This window comes from Schistocerca piceifrons, chromosome 3, assembly GCF_021461385.2.
Source record: "Schistocerca piceifrons isolate TAMUIC-IGC-003096 chromosome 3, iqSchPice1.1, whole genome shotgun sequence".
Taxonomy (NCBI): Eukaryota; Metazoa; Arthropoda; class Insecta; order Orthoptera; family Acrididae; genus Schistocerca; species Schistocerca piceifrons.
In genome coordinates, this window is record NC_060140.1 from 131,130,845 (window position 1) to 131,149,070 (window position 18,226).

General features: G+C 42.6%; 1 protein-coding gene across 1 annotated transcript in view; it reads left to right on the forward strand.

The window, feature by feature from the left end:
* The first annotated feature begins 325 nt into the window (after positions 1-325).
* The window catches only part of LOC124788461, a 166,651-nt gene continuing 148,750 nt past the window's right edge, over positions 326-18,226 (forward strand). The window contains exon 1 of the mRNA XM_047255731.1: positions 326-681. Coding sequence (XP_047111687.1) covers positions 652-681 — 30 coding nt within the window. The 5' untranslated portion in view covers positions 326-651. The remainder of the gene's footprint in view (positions 682-18,226) is intronic.

Here is an 18,226-nt window from a genome sequence, read left to right on the forward strand (position 1 = left end):
CTGCGGGAATGGCCCGCGCCACAAGTAACTGACCTTCCTTCCTCCGAAATGAATCTGTGTTGAGTTACGTCACGTGGTTGCCGTATAGAAAAGACCGAGCCAGCGGAAACGAGTTGAGAGCGAGAGATTTGATCATCTGTAATACCCGCCAGGACGGAGAACCGGTCCTTGGCGTGTAAGACGCACCGCACCGCTAGCTGAGGACTTCGCCGCCGCCTCCCGTCAACCTGTTGGCCGCCGAAGCAGTGGCGGGGTCGCGGGATGGTAGTGGGGGGGGGGGGGGGGCAGCGGTGAGGCGGCGTGTTGTGCAACGCATGCTGGGAAAGCCGGCGGACGTGCTATCTGCTTCTGCTTCCTCGTGGACGCCGCCGAGCCGCACTGTCAACAGGCAACTGTATAACTACAGGTCGGTCTCCGCGCGCTTACGGCCGGCCGCCGCGTTCACTTGTTACCTTTTCTTTGCCGCCGGCCACGACGCCATGGAAGTGACCACGTGGCGCCGCTCCGTTGACCTCCCTGCGTCAGTGTTGTACGCTAGCTTCAGTGTTGTTCTCGTATCTGTCAACGAACTGACAGGTGGGCGATAGCTCTGACGTAGTGTTCCTTTCAGTTGTGTGCGTGTGTAGCGGTTCGGTGACGCGACGATAGAAGATGGCACTGCGAGAGATGCACCTCCACGTGGTGAGTCACAAAAAACTTCTGTCTTCACTAGTGATTCAGTAATACTTTTGTAGAATAGCGTGAAGCTCTATCCACACTAGACGCCGCGGCGAATCCGTGAACATGACGTGAAAATAATCGGCAATGCCGGCCAGGGTGGCCGAGCGGTTCTAGGCGCTACAGTCTGGAACCACGCGACCTCTACGGTCGCAGGTTCGAATCTTGCCTCGGGCATGGGTGTGTGTGATATCCTTAGGTTAGTTAGGTTTAAGTAGTTCTAAGTCTAGAGGACTGCCCAGCTCAGATGTTAAGTCCCATAGTGCTCAGAGGCATTTGAACCATTTTTTTTAATCGGCAATGCGTGACATATTCAGTACAAGTAAGATGTTTATTTTCAGCCATAATGGCTATGTTTGTGAACCGTGACTGTGTGGGAATATTATTTATTTCAAGTTTATGCTACCAATCACCTTTTATTTTATGCTTAACCTAACATAATGCAACGCGTTTCGAACATGTTTTGTTCATCTTCAAGCGTTTGTACATATATACATACATCGAGTACATTCCTCGATGTATGAATATATGTACAAACGCTTGAGGATGAACAAAACATGTTCGAAACGCATTCCATTATGTTAGATTACGCCGGCCGAAGTGGCCGTGCGGTTAAAGGCGCTGCAGCCTGGAACCGCGAGACCGCTACGGTCGCAGGTTCGAATCCTGCCTCGGGCATGGATGTTTGTGATGTCATTAGGTTAGTTAGGTTTAACTAGTTCTAAGTTCTAGGGGACTAATGACCTCAGCAGTTGAGTCCCATAGTGCTGAGAACCATTTGAACCATTTTTATGTTAGATTAAGCATAAAATAAAAAGTGACTGGTAGTAGAAACCTGAATAAGCAAGTAAGATATGCACTACAGCTTTAACGTTTTGTATGTGGAGAACTACATCGCCAGGATCTTAGTGAATATTTATAGAGTGCTGCCAGTTTCGACAATAAAGATCACCAGTCTACAAAACATACTGATTGCTGTGACAATTTTGCCTCTAGTTTGTCTCCTGAGGCCAAATATGCTTGTAGACTTCTAACTCTGGAATGTCTGATGTGAACAGAACTAGCCTTTGCGTTTCTAACTATCGAATGTCTGATGTGAACAGAACTAGACTTTCGCGTATGTAGAGGATGCCACTAAATACCTTAATCTGAGGAGGTAATATTCATCCTTCCATTCATTCATTCACACGTTGTGTTCCATGAATCGTATCATGAAGGAGAGCCTCCAGGAATGTTCGAGAGCTAATGTTATGTAATAACAAAATGGTTCAAATGGCTCTGAGCACTATGGAACTTTACATATGAGGTCATCAGTCCCCTAGACTTAGAACTACTTAAACCTAACTAACCTAATGCCATCACACACATCCATGCCCGAGACAAGTTCGAAGCTGCGACCATAGCGGTCGCGCGGTTCCAGACTGAAGCGCCTAGAACCGCTTAGCCACAGAAGCCAGCTATGCAATAACAATCACAGGCATCCGCTACTATCTACTTCTCTGCATGAGACTTTTCACAGACGATGCGGTTAACTGTAATGAAGTAGTGTCTGAAGAAAAACTGGATAAATATTGTCGAGGAGAACAAGGCGAGATTTCCCAGATACTTCGCTCAGGGGAGGAGAAGTCAAAAGTAACCGAAGACACGTCTTGGTTTATTCGGAGATACTGGACCGTTTCTGAGAAAACCACGGTCAAAATTTTCAATGTAGTTTAGATGCCTTTTAGAGCGCTGTAATTTCAGTCGAAATGGTGCCGCAATGGCTAGCATAGCGATGTCTCATTTCTGATCCCTGTGTTCTAAACCTGATTCGTATTTATTTATTTATTTATTCAGTTATCTACACATGTCCGTAGAAGGTTACTCCATGAGTGTTTCTTAACGAGTTATGGGTTACAAGGGCGTTATATTAATTGTAAAATTACAGCTAGGTTTCCCAATACAGTAGGTGTGATACATTTACCTATATATTATATGTGTGTGTATGTTATTTTCAGCAGTTACATTCCTATTAAATTCTCATCATCTTATATTTCATTCCTACATCAATTGCTATATTAATTCTTATATTTTATTCTTATGCTTATTCTTCAGAAATTTTTGGTGCATTGGCTTGAATGATATCGACTGTAGAAACAATCGAAACAGAAATTCTGACCACGAGCACCGCGCGAAGGCCGGTTTGCCACAGCGATATTCCCCATATGAATCTCACTCGGTAAAAACGGAACTTGATTATGAATCAAGATATACTACAGGAATTTCACCGAAAACAGTTTCAAATAATTTTCTCTTTTTCTGTTTTTTTTCATTCACCGTACCAGGTGGTCAAAAGGTCACTATAAATTTGAAAACTGAATAAATCACGGAATAATGTAGATAGAGATGTACAAATTGACACACTTGCTTGGAATGCAATGGGGTTTTATTAGAACCAAAAAAATACAACAGTTAAAAAAATGTCCGACAGATGGCGCTTCATGTGATCAGAATAGCAATAATTAGCATAACAAAGTCAGACAAAGCAAAGATGATGTTCTTTAAGGAAATGCTCAATATGTCCACCTTCATTCCTCAACAATAGCTATAGTCGAGGAATAATGTTGTGAACAGCACTGTAAAGCATGTCCGGAGTTTTGGTGAGGCATTGGCGTCGGATGTTGTCTTTCAGCATACCTAGAGATGTCGGTCGATCACGATACACTTGCAACTTCAGGTAACCCCAAGGCCAATAATCGCACAGATTGAGGTCTAGGAACCTGGGAGGCTAAGCATGACGATTGTCATGCGCAGTCATTGACGTTCTGCTGTCCAGCGCCATCTTTTGGACATTTTGTGAACTATTTTTCGGTTCTAATAAAACCCCATGTCATTCCAAGCATGTGTGTCAATTTTTACCTCTCTATCTACGTTATTCCGTGATTTATTCAGTTTTCAAATTTATACTGACTTTTTGATCACCCGGTGTATAGTTAGTAGACGAATAAGGACAATGTTATTTCAATATACATTGGAAACCATGCATGTAGTAATATTCTATGGACATGTGCAGATAAATGAAAAACAAGAATAAAACAAATAATCGGGTTTCGAATACGGGGGCAAAAGTGCGAAGCTGCAACGCTGGCTACTGCGCCACTACTTACCGCTAAGAGGAACATAAATACCTCAAAAACTTTGACCTCCGTTTTTTCAGAAACGGTCTGGTATCAACGGATAAGCCGAGACGTATGTTCGCTTATTTTGACTCCTTTTCCACTGAGATAAGTTTCTGCAGAATCAGGTTATTGTACTAGCGCTCTCATCGTCAGTCACATCTTGATGTGATTTCTAAGCGTCGTAAGGACTGACAATCTTACTTTAATTGTAAAACTGATCATTTCACAAAACTGAAAAACGTAGTATCCTATGACTACAATATCAGTGAGTCACATTTGGAATCTGACAACATATACAAATACCTCCAAAATGGTTCAAATGGCTCTGAGCACTATGCGACTCAACGTCTGAGGTCATCAGTCGCCTAGAACTTAGAACTAATTAAAAACTAACCTAAGGACATCATACACATTCATGCCCGAGGCTGAATTCGAACCTACGACCGTAGCGGTCTCGCGGTTCCAGACTGTAGCGCCTAGAACCGCTCGGCCACCTCAGTCGGCACATATACCTCCGTCTAACAGTTTGCAACGGTATAAACTGAACGAATAACATAGATCCAGTAAAGCAGGTGGCAGATTGCGGTTCATTGGTATAATATTAGGGAAATGCCATCAGTCGATTCTAGAGTATTTCTCAAGTATGTAGAGTAACAGGCCATATTGAACGGATCCAAAGAAGGGCAGCACAAATGGTCTCCTTCCAGAAATAACCATGTTCAGAGAGTAAAAGTACATCTCTAATAAAACGAACGCAAGTTCTTATGTAATTCGAATAGGGGTTAGGTTAGTGTTGTTTAACGTCCCGTCGACGTCGAGGTCATTAGAGACGGAGCGCAAGCTCGTGTTAGGGAAGGATGGGGAAGGAAATCGGCCGTGCCCTTTCAAAGGAACCATCCCGGCATTTGCCTGAAACGATTTTGGGAAATCACGGAAATCCTAAATCAGGATGGCTGGAGACGGGATTGAACCGTCGTCCTCCCGAATGTGAGTCCAGTGTGCTAACCACTGCGCCACCTCGCTCGGTGTAATTCGAATATTCACGCGCATTTAAGAATAGTGGAATTACCACTAGGCGCTAAATGATTGGACGCCTACGACTCTTCACAGAACGTGGGGGTCAGAGGCATACCTGCCCTGTGAAGTAGAATAGATGGTGATCTGTGGAATCTCTGCCGAAAGAACCAATGCTGGTGCACGTACAAGTGTTTTGGAGCACACCGTTCATTGTACATTGTTGAACATGCAGTTCCGCAGCAGACCACCACTACATGTTCACATGTTGACTGAACGCCATCGAAAATTACGATTGCAGTGGGCACGGGACCATCGGGATTCGACCGTCCATCAATGGAAACATGTTGGCTCTTCATGAGAATCACATTTTTGCTACACTAGGTCGATGGTCGTCTCTACAAGCGCCGTCATCGATGTAACGGAGGCCTGAAGCGCGCCCTGGACACAGGCTGATGGGAGCAGTATTATGCTATCGATGCTATGGGAGACGACGGAGCGTGTGGTCTGGCGTTGTCATGCTGAAGGAGAGGTACCCTTCGAATTCGAAACTCGATTACAGCAGGCTGTTTGTCACGCATCGACATAGTTCCGCTATACACCGTCATGTTGTTGTTTGTTGTTGTGGTCTTCAGTCCTGAGACTGGTTTGATGCAGCTCTCCATGCAAGCTTCTTCATCTGCCAGTACCTACTGCAGCCTACATCCTTCTGAATCTGCTTAGTGTATTCATATGTTGGTCTCCCTTTACGATTTTTACCCTCCACCGTGCCCTCCAGTACTAAATTGGTGATCCCTTGATGCCTCAGAACATGTCCTACCACAAACTCCTCTTCTCCCCAATTCTATTCAATACCTCCTCATTAGTTACGTGATCTACCCATCTAATCTTCAGCATTCTTCTGGAGCACCAAGTTTTGAAAGCTTCTATTCTCTTCTTGTCTAAACTATTTATCGTCCATGTTTCACTTCCATACATAGCTACACTCCATACAAATACTTTTAAAAACGACTTCCTGACACTTAAATCTATACTCGATGTTAGCAAATTTCTCTTCTTCGGAAACGCTTTCCTAGCCATTGCCAGTCTACATTTTATATCCTCTCTACTTCGACCATCATCAGTTATTTTGCTCCCCAAATAGCAAAACTCCTTTACTACTTTAAGTGTCTCATTTCCTAATCTAATTCCCTTAGCATCACCCGACTTAATTCGACTACATTCCATTATCCTCGTTTTGCTTTTGTTGATGTTCATCTTGTACCCTCCTTTCAAGACACTGTCCATTCCCTTCAACTGCTCTTCCAAGTCCTTTGCTGTCTCTGACAGAATTACAATGTCATCGGCGAACCTTAAAGTTTTTATTTCTTCTCCATGGATTTTAATACCTACTCCGAACTTTTCTTTTGTTTCCTGCACTGCTTGCTCAACATACAGATTGAATAGCATCGGGGAGAGGCTACAACCTCGTCTCACTCCCTTCCCAACAACTGCTTCCCTTTCATGTCCCTCGACTCTTATAACTGCCATCTGCTTTCTGTACAAATTGTAAGTAGCCTTTAGCTCCCTGTATTTTACCCCTGCCACCTTCAGAACAATTTATCTGCAACAATCCGACACCTTGATAGTGATAGAGTGGTGCAAACAGTGGTGAGTCTGTAGCTTCGTCAACAAGATCAAACATTCTACAGTGACGGTATCAACAAACTGCTGTCATGTCGCGAGATATGTGTTCGTGCCAGGATGACTGCGTCGGGGAATAAGTTTGCAGACTTGAAGAATAAAGATGTAGAACGTAAAAAACGTTTGATTCATTTTAAACATTTCGAGAGTTTTAACATTAAAACTTTTGGGCAATACCATTCGTCACGCCTTCGTATATTTATATGCATTTTTATTTACGTAGAAACCTTTTAACATATAACAGGAGAAAACAACAAACAGCAGTTACTCAAACCGTATATTAAGAAATGTGTATAGAAGAAATCGAAAACCTTCACTACTGTAAGGCTCCTCCTAAGCACAACGAAAAGGCGAGGAAAGAAAAAAAAATAATCTTATTATATTAGTTACTTCTCACGTCCCTTCAGAGCATGTGCTGCACGGAGTCCAAACAGCATATCTCTCATCCGCTGGCATTTAAAAGTACTGTTTTTAACACTGTGGCTAAAAGATAACACACACATTTCTTAGGCAGATATAGGAGCTTGGGACCTAGATCTCATTTTTGAAATTCAGCGAGTTGTCCCAGAGCTATCACGTTCGGGATGAATTAGTGAACAGACTAACGTGTTTTTATGGACCTGACATGTCCCAAAAATTCTGAAAATCGTGTGATTTAGAAAAAAGTGAGATATTATGACATATGACCTATGTTTTCTAACACAGCGAACAGAAATTTACGGATCTGCATCAAATCTTTACATGTAACATTCACAGAAGATACAATTAAACCTCTGTTTCAAGGGACACATGGAACAGGCTTCTCATACTGTACATACTTTCCAGTGCGCAGTTAATTTGGGAATCTATCTTATCTAGTACCGAAATTATACTTTGCGCGTGAGTAAATGTGCCTACACCTGAATTCTCTCTCAGACAGGTGAAGTTATTTCTGCAAACGTAGTTTGAAATACTACTTAGGAGCGTTTTCGTGAGGAAGTTTACAATAAATGCTACATACCCAATAGATGAAAGTTGTATTCGTCAGTTCTTCTAGACTTCATTACGGTAGTCTATAGTGCAGCGAACTCAGTATAAGCAAAACTGTTGTCAGCATCCCTTGAGGAGCTTTTCAGATCCTTCAACTGCGTAAAAGAAGTAGCGGTAGGTGTTAATGGAAATTTCAGAATCACCGTCGTTTCGATGGTAACACTGAATCGTTTGACTTTAGCGTAGATACACTTAAAAAAGGACAGGGGGAACTTAATAAAGCAAGTTCGAAAGTGAACTTTAAAATCAGTTACAATAAGAATAACATAACATATAATCGATATGTGCAAAAGAAGATAGTTAAATTAGCAATTAACTCAGAGAACGAGGTGAGTTTTTGTGTTGATGTCCTTTGAAGATAAAGACTGATATGACTGGAAAGAAATAAAGAAATGAATAAAACTGGATTGCAGTGTTTTTGCTAAACTAATTTTGCGAAGTGTGCGAAAAGTTGGCGCTTATTAAACTTACAAGTTTCGCTCTTGTCCTGACATAGAGGCTTTAAAATCGGGAACCTCTGAAAACCTGATGGCTTCTCAGCGAGTTATGGAAAATACAGATTGTATATTACAAGGGGAGACAGGAAAACGAAGAAACAGGTCAGGGTACAGAGTAGCGAGGTAGGCGAGACTATGACTTTAATGCAAAAAGAAATGCAGATGAGTGTGAATGTAGTCTGGCAAATAGATAAACCAAAAAAGTTGTTCGTTGGATTTCAAGACTCAGGGATAGACTGAGGGGACGAATTAATGAAAGACAAGTTGTTTTTGTTGTCTTCAACGGAAGACGGGTTTGAGTTTGATGCAACAATTATCCAGCTAGTTTGTCCCTTTTTCTTTTCTTTTCCTTTTTTTTTCTTTTTAGACAACTTGTGGTATCAAACTGTTTTCTGGCCGGCCGCGGTGACCGTGCGGTTCTAGGCGCTTCAGTCCGGAACCGCGTGACTGCTACGGTTGCAGGTTCGAATCCTGCCTCAGGCATGGATGTGTGTGATGTCCTTAGGTTAGTTAGGTTTAAGTAGTTCTAAGTTCTAGGGGACTGATGACCTAAGATGTTAAGTCCCATAGTGCTCAGAGCCATTTGAACCAAACTGTTTTCTCCCCGACTCAATGCCAACTCAATGCAGTACCCTCTCATTAGTTATCCAATCTATCCATCAATCCATCAAATCATCAGCATTCTTCTGTAGTGTCACATGGCACGTAGCTGATGCTTTCGACTTGGTTTGTCGTAGTATCAGTACATTTAAATGTTCCTTTATCTTGTTCTATATTCTATGATCACTCATGCAACAGTTCTTTGTTCACGTAAGTTTACGAAGAGCTGTTCCTGTCTGTTTACTACGCTGTACAAGTCATCGGTTAAGACGATTTTGCCGCCGTGCGTTTCATTGCGACATGTGCCGTTTCTAAGATGTACTGTAGAAGATTCAAAAACATTCGTTAACATTCTAGAACATTAGTAAAAGCTCGATAATGTTTTCTGTTTTTTTTTTCTGTTGAAAAATACATCGGTGCAAAGGGGACAGAAGTCCACAACGATGTGATGGCGGCCATTTAAAACGTATCTCCACAAGCACAACGGCTATGACCCACAACCTCTCAGTGCACAACAGTCGAAAGAAGGACAGCCCCAGACATACGAGGCAGTGACTGGTGGATAGTGGTTCTGTAAGTATCTTCTTCACCCACAAACACTAACTTTTATCTACACAATGATGAACCAAAACATTACGACCGCACTAAAAACTGAACTCCGCCCGAACAGACCTCGGAAAGCCGAGAGGTACCGAGCGACCGCAGTATCATTCTCAGCCTTTAGGCGGTACTATAAGCGGATGTGCAGGGGCATATGGTGGCTCTTCCGGCCGTTGTCAGCTCTCGTGACAGAAACCGCTATTTCTCAACCAAGTAGCTCCTCAATTGGGCTCACAAGGACGAGTGCATACCGCTTGAAAACAACGCTCCGCAGACTCGGACGGTCACCCATCCAATTGCTACTAGCCGAGCCGGACAGGACTAACTCCGTTGACCCGACGAGAACCGGTGCTACCCCTGTGGCAAGGCCGTTGGGGTAGTGACCACTGATAACCGCGTTACTGAACGCCTCGTGGTACCTCTGCAGGCACAAGACGCGGAAAGCAAAGTATAAAAGCGGAGCAGAAATGAATAGGAAATCATTCTAGCGATTAATAAAGGAAATCCTCTGACGTAAGTGACTTGGTAGAAATACTAATTCAACATGTAGAAAAGTCAAAACAACCTTCGGTGTAATTAAAAGCAAGGGTGGTGACATAAAGAGTGCAGTGGGAATTGCACTGTTAACTTCAGAGGAGAGAGCGGATAGGTGGAAATACATTGAAGGCCTCTAGGAGAGGGTAGATTTGTCTGATGAAGTGATAGAAGATGAAACAGGAACAATGTATCAGAAATCGTGAAGACAGTATTGGAATCAGAATTTAAAAGAGCTTTGGTAGATTTCAGATCAAATAAGGCTGAAGGAATAGATAACATTCCATCAGCATTTCTAAAGCCATTGGGGGAAGTGGTAAAAAAGGACTATTCACGCTGGTGTGTAGAATGTATGAGCTTGACGATATACTATCGCACATTCAGAAAAACGTCATCCACATAATTCCGAAGACTTCAATCGCTGACAAGAGCGAGAATTATCGTGCAATGTGCTTAACAGCTGTTGCACCCAAGTTACAGACAAGAATAATATACTGAAGAATGGAAAATGAAATTGAAGATGTGTTAGATGGCGGACAGCTTGGCTTTAGGAAAGGTGAAGGTACGAGAGAGGCAGTTGATAATGGAAGCAAGACTAAAGGAAATGAACTTTCATAGGATCTGTCTACCTGGAAAAGGCTTTTGACAATGACAAATGGTGCAAAATGTTCGAGCTTATGAGGAAAGTAGGGGTAAGATACAGGAAGGAATGGGTAATATTCAGCATGTACTAGAGCCAAGAGGGAATCATGAGAGTGGAAGGCCAAGAACTAAGTGCTCAGGGCAGGGATGTAGTCTATACATCGAAGATACAATGAAGGAAGTAAAAGAAATGTTAAAGACGGGAATTAAAGTTGAAGGTGTTACGATTCACGGATGACATTGCTATCCTCAGCAAAAGTGAAGAAGAATTACAGGATGTGCTGACTAGAATTAACAATCTACTGAGTACAGAATATGATTTGAGAGTAAATCAAAGAAGCAGAAATGAACACAGTGAGAAATTTAACATATAGATTGATGGTCATGAAGCAGATCAAGTTAAACAGTTCTGTTGCGTAGACAACAAAATAACGTATGATGGACGGAGCGAGGAGGACATAAAAAGCAGACTAGCACTAGTAAAAAGGGCATTCGTGACGAAGAGAAGTCTTCTAGTGTCAAACATAATTCGAGGAAGAAATTTCTGAAAATGTACGTTTGGAGAACATCATTGCATGGTAGTGAAACATGGACTGTGGTAAAACCGGAACAGAAGAGAATCGAAGCATTTGAGAGTGGTGCTACAGACGAATGTTGAAAATTAGGTGGAATGAGGAGGCTTTACGCAGAATCAGAGAGGAAAGAAATATGTGGAAAACAGATAAAAAGAAGGGACAGGACGACAGGACACTTCCAGGGTAGTAGAGGGTAAAAACTGTAGAAGAAAACAGAATTTGGAATACATCTAACAAATAATTGAGGCGTAGTTTGCAAGTGCTACTCTGAGATGAAGAGGTTAGTACAGAAGAGGTTTTCGTGGCGGGCCGCATCAAACCAGTCAGAAGACTAATGACTGGAAACAAGATAATAATAAATAACAAGTGCTCTGATAATGTGGCCCAGCGCCTGGGAACGAGCGTCTCGGAAACAGTGATGATGATCGCCTGTTAGCGTGCCGCTGCCATGAGCATCTCCCCCACTCTAAAGCTGTTCGGCTCATCACGAGCAGCCTTCCTGTGCATCTGTAGGCGAGTACACATTTGGCCAAAGAAGGCCAACAGACGACAGACAACCGTTTCGTCGGCCGAGATTTGCTTAGTATGGACAGGCGCCAAATCGGAGCCAACGAAGTGATTGGCCTTGCTTGCGGTTCGATCTGCTAGCGGGTGGCTGGCATTGGGACCCCTCTCCTTGTGTTAGCAGCGTTTATTGACCAGTTACCCTTTTTGATTTAATAAGAGCGTATCAGAAATACTGCAATTAGTGTTTAAGAGGGGACGTTCATGAAATTGATCAACAATGTCAATTTTAGATTTATTTTTTTTTGTTAGGACAACTCATGGACAATAAGTTCCCAAAGTTTCTATGTTGAAATAGCATCCGAAGTGCCTGAAAATTAATTAAAAGTGTGACGCGACCTCCCTGCCACGCCCACGTTTTGAAGTAGCACTTCAATACCAGCTCAGTGAACAACGATTCTTTGCATTACTTTCAACCAGACATGTGCGGGATACATCTAGAAGGCCGTGATAGATACTCTATGGTTTTATAGATCATCTTTGGCCGATCCTGCACTTCTCACAAAGTGTGTTCTTGGCAAAACCCAAAATCCAAATGAGTCTCTAAATTCACTCATACGGGATGCTCTAAAAACACATTTCCATCTGCTACAGTTGTCAGAATTGCAACTTATGATGCAGTTATTGTATTTAATGATGGGAAAGTCGGGAGGATGAAGGTATTAGAAAGAATAGGCTTCAAGATAGGAAATTTTACTCAAGACATCCTGAGAAAAATAGATTTACAGCGCGTCTCTGCAGCTGAAAAGTCAGTTGAAGACCTGATGAAAGAAGACAGACAACAAGAAACCAGAAGAGAAGCCTCGAAGGGAAAGACGACCCAGAGTACAAATGTGGTGCTTTCTGAAGAAGTGACATAAGGAAAAAAGTTAGGTTGAACTTTAAACTGCGTTTCCTGAAAAGTTTGGTTTTCAAATTTTATGTACCTTTTCCTCAGATTCTATGAATGCTAGAATTATGAAATTTTGTAGACATATTTCTGTAAACCTAATAAACGTTGTCTCAAGAAAAATTTTTTGAAATTCTGATTGCAAGCTGAGATATGGGGCAAAGTGCTTCGAATTTTTCATGAATTTAAAATTGTACTTGTGGAATTATAATTAAAAATTATGAAAATTCTCCTATTTGACCTATTCCAAAAACCTCATGAGAGAAGCTTACAACACATAAAGAGACGAAACAGAGAAATTTTTGTAGGAATCTCTTGAATATTTTCTAAGAGAAAGGAACATACATTGTTTTTTGAAAATAAAACTTCAAATTTCATTGAAAAATTTGAGTATATATAATCAAAGGATTTTATATGTAAATGTGTTACTTTCACGTAAAGCGTAGTACAAAATTTCATTGCCATATCTCCAAAACTGTGGATTTGGTGCATTTTTGAAATAGAGTGTGTTTTTCATCAGCCTCCCCTCTTAAAATGAAGTAGGTGGCTATTAAATTAAAGAGTGGAACCAGTCAATAAAACATTCTCAGTACGACTTGTGACTGTCCTAAATATTTATTTTGAACAGTCACTGTTTTCCCTGCAGGCAATTCCTGATGTCGCTAAAGGTGTGTATTTATTGTGTTTAACAATACTGGCGTATAAATTGGAAATGGGAGAGGGCATTAGAGCTGACGTAGAAAGTGATATGCACGATGTTAAAAACAAAAGGGTGTCTTTATTGACATCTTTTGGCTCGTAATGACAACGAGAAACAAACAAAATTGGGAGTGACTACTAAGTCACTTCTGCAGGCACAGCTCCTGAAAGAAGGCTTATCTTTGAAAATTTTAAGGTCTACACAATTTAATTACAATTCGAAAACTGTTGAAATAGCGTATAGTGCAATTACCCGCCAGGTTAGCCGAGAGCGCTAATGCTCTGCTTCCTGGACTCGGGTAGGCGCGCCGGCCCCAGTTCGAATCCGCCCGGCAGCTTAACGACGGAAGGCTGGTGTGTCGGCCAGCCTGGATGTGGTTTTTAGGCGGTTTTCCACATTCCACTAGGTGAATACGGGGCTGGTCCCCACGTCTCGCCTCAGTTACACGGCTCGCAGACATCTGAACACATTCGCACTCTTCCATGGATTACACTAGACACAGACAGTTGGGGTACACTAATTCCGTCCCGGGGGGTACAGGGTGGCACCCCTTAAAATTCACCTTGCTAAATCCGATTAACCATGCTGACCCTGCGTCATTTCGGGAAAAAGGCACACGTAAAAGAAAGAAAGAAAGCCTATACTGCAATTCAGCCTTAAGAACAGACATTAATTCGTCCCACCACTCTGCTCGCTACTTTTTAAAAGTGAGGCTGTCCACCGGCCTTGTTTCTTCTTCTTCTTTTTTTCTGATGTTCAGATTCTTGCAGTAAAATAAATCCTGCATGTGTGAGGACCGCTAAATCCTCTTCTCCCTCGTAATATCGACAGGTGAAATTGTAATTAAAATGCTGCTTTACATAACAACAAATTGGGAGCAACTTCGGCGTGTTATCAGAGCCAACTGCGTTTCCACATGGCCGGATCCCTTGACCCCCAAGCATTGCTAAGTCGAATCAAGTCTCTGCCGTCCGCTACCCTAGTGTGTCCACGCCTTAAGCGAGACGGTCGAATGAATTAAGGAAGATTGGGTTTAACGTCCCGTCAACTTTGAGGTCATTAGAGATGGGGCACAAGCTCGGATTGTGACAAGGAAGGGGAAGGATCTCAGCCGTGCCATTTCATAGGCACCGTCCCGGCATTAGCCTGGAGTGATCTAGGGAAAACACGGGAAATCTAAATCTGGATGGCCGTACGCGGGTTTCCACCACTGGCTCGGCGAAAATGGTCGAAGAACGATGAAATCACGATTGGGTGACAAGGTGTTGGACGACAACACTTCATCACATAACGCGGAGGTCGTTGTATCGTCCACTTTGTAAAGCAGGACAGGCGACGATCTGTGCCAGACGTGAAGATGGAGTATAATGCTGATGTGAACATAATTTTTTAGGGGGACACGTTTCCGAACTGGGGTCTCCGCAGCAGTGAACTCGAATGTTTTCCTATGTTCACTCAACGACACTATCAGTTGACAAGCTGCGATATTGTCGCGAATATAACAGTGACCCGCATATACAATAAACTTCCTTTAATTTACGTCTATAGTCACAAACTTTTTGTTAACAGATCACCGGTTTCGATCTATAATGACCATCATCAGATCTGTTTTATAAAACCAAAGTCCTAATGAACTGCAGCCACAGGACTTTGTTTTTCTAAAACAGATCTGATGATGGTCATTATAAATCAAAACAGGTAATCTGTTAACAAAAAGTATGTGACCATAGGTGTAAATTAAAGGAAACTATCAATTGAGGCTGTTAAAAGGAAAGGGGTGCAAGTGACGAAATCGCAATTCTGGGAAAATGAGCAAAGTTTGTATCAAATTCAAAATTCTGTATTCATTTGTTATATTGTCTACAGCAACCATCATATTATGCAGTCGTTATTAATGCAATATCAGTGAATCACTTTCATAATGTTGTGGTCAGCAACGCTTTTAGCAATAATCTAGTCAGTACTTACAACTCCCATATTCTCGTATTCTATTACTCTATACACGCAACATTTAATTACTGTACCTACAATGGAGAGGATAAGGCAAATGAATAACCAATGTTCCATACAGAAACCTAAATTTCCAAGAAAGCTCTTAGCACGTACACGTACAAAAACATTTCTCAATTGATTTTATTAATGGGAATGTCGATTTCGAGTCCCACGTAGCGCCATCAGAAGCCGCCTCATCGTTGGCAGGTTGTGTACTTGGCCCTCCACTAGCTGGTGATCTCCTACATGGCTCGCTAACAGACGTTTTTGTTTTTTTCTTAAGATTTGCTTAGAAAGGATGAAAAATTAGAGGCACAAATGGAAGTAACTGCTGCAGATTCTGATAGTGCTATGTTACGGCAGGCGGTGACACTATGCTCAACTGTATTGTCGCTGAACTACGGAGTCCTATGTCTCACCGACTAGCATCAGTCGAATTAGAATTAATGTCATTGTTGAGGCTAGCCCTAAATCAGGAGCTTGTGGTCTTCAGTGAAGTGGGTGTGAAATCTTATAGGACTTAACTGCTAAGGTCATCAGTCCCTAAGCTTACACACTATTTAACCTAAATTATCCTAATGACAAACACACACACCCATGCCTGAGGGAGGACTCGAACGTCCGCCGGGTTCAGTGAAGTGTACTTAATAATAAACATCCAGAACTTAATGTTTTTCTTCTTGTTCTGACCCTCGCATAGTCACTAAAGGAAATGAGGGTTACTAGAGACCGAGGAGGTTCTTGTATGTACTTCAGCAAACCATCACTATAAGCGTTTTCATTGCCTGTCTGTTCATTAGCTCCATTCTTCTTAATATGTTCTTTCTGCCATTGTAATGCTCTGAATGCAAAAACATCTTCTAATCTACCAAATTCTAAATCAAATCTTCTGATCACAACACTTTAAAAAACATTTGGAACCAAACACATGTACATTGAGGTGACGAAAGCCATGAGATACCGATATCATATATACAGATGGCGGTAGTATTGCGTACACAAGTTACAGAAGGGCAGTGCATTGGTGGAGCTGTCATTTGTGCTCAGGTAATTGATGTGAAAAGGTTTCCGATGTGATTATAGCCGCGCTACGGGAATTAACAGATTCTGATTGGGGAACGGCAGTTGCAAGCTAGAAGCATGGCACATTCTGCTTCGGAAGTTGTCCGGGGATTCAATATTCCGAGAACCACAGCCTCAAGAGTGTGCCGAGGATACCAAATTTCACACATTACCTCTCACCACGGACAATGCAGTGGTCAACAGCCTTCACCTAACTACTTAGAGCAGTGGCGTTGGCGTAGAGTTGTCGGTGCTAACAGACAAGCAACACTGTGTGAAGTAACCGCCGAAATCAACGTGGGACGTATGACGAGCGTATCCGTCAGGACAGTGTGGCGAAATTTAGCGTTAATGGTGTATGGTAGCAGATGCGAGTACCTTTGCTAATAGCACGACAGTGGGTGCAGGGTTCCTCCTGGGCTCGTGACCATATGTCTTTGACCTTTGGCAACTGGAAAACTATGGCCTGGTCAGATAAGTCCCGATTTCAGTTGGTAAGAGCTGGTGGTAGGGTTCGAGTGTGGGGCAGACCCCACGAAGCCATGAGCCCAAGTTGTCAATAAGGCACTGTGCAAGCTGGTGGTGGCTAAACCATGCTGTGGGCTGTGCTTACATGGACTCGGCTGGATAGTCTGGTCCAACTAAACCAGGCATTGACTGCAAGTGGTTATGTTAGGCTACTTGGAGGTCATTCGCTACCTTTCATGGATTTCATATTACCACACATGTCGTCGGGCTGCAACTGTTTGCGTTTGGTTTGAAGAACTGTGTTGACAATGACAATGATTTAGCCACCCAGGTCTGCCAACACGGATCACATCGAACATTTTGGGATCATCGAAAGGGCAGATCATGCTCAGACAGCTATAGGGGCAGCAGGGCCGAGTAATTCTGCAGTTGACTTCGAACGGCTTGTTTGGTCCAAGCTGTGTCGATTACTGAACTACACAGGGCAAGAGGACCTTTGAAGAGGTATTCCATGACTTTCGTCACCTCACTGTATGTCGACTCTGATGGTAAAGGTGTATTCCAGCAGGTGCCACAAGATTAGAATCGTACTATAGTGCTTGAGGAGTACTGTAAAGAACTCACGTTGACGTTTTCGCCACTAAATTGATCCCGACACATTGCATCTGGGATGCAGTCGGACGCCAGTTCCGCGCCAACAGACCCCCGGCGCGTAATTTACGACAAAAATGTTCAAATGTGTGTGAAATCTTATGGGACTTAACTGCTAAGGTCATCAGTCCCTAAGCTTACACACTACTTAATCTAAATTATCCTAAGGAGAAACACACACACCCATGTCCGAGGGAGGACTCGAATTTACGACAGTTTCTTTACGTGGACATTGGGTGCCGCGTACCTACAGAAATCTTCTAACAAACTGTTAGTCCATACTACGCACAATCGCTGTTGCATTGGGTTCAGAGGTGGATAAAAAGACTGTTAAGCAGGCGATCATATTTTTTTGGCTCACCGGCGTATATATTTATTGGTTTCATACTAAAGACCGATGGAACTCCTCTCAAAGCGAAGCGCGTTAGTCTGACAACTTTCGCATTGTATAAACAATAAGTAATGAAAGATAATATATCCTCCATGATGTCGCTCCCAGAGGTTAGAATTACTTAAGCAATAACGCAATGTAGAAGGCGGCGTTTCTTAATTGCCTGAAATTAGCATGTTCGATTCACGCGTGACTTCTCCCGTCTAGAGTAAAATTGTCCTTGGCCTTTCCAAAGCAGCGGAACCGGTTCGTCTTCTGGGACCTGATCCCCAAATTATGCCCATTCTTCGGTCATGGAACCGATTTTTCCAACTTTGAAACCTGTTACTGATAATCGTGGCCAAGTTTACCATACTTATGAAATTGTTTTTATGAATATTTATAGGAGACAGTTCCTTACAGAGCTGTAAAGATGGATGTACTGCCAAATGTGCTAGATTTTTCCGAGAAGGCTGTATTC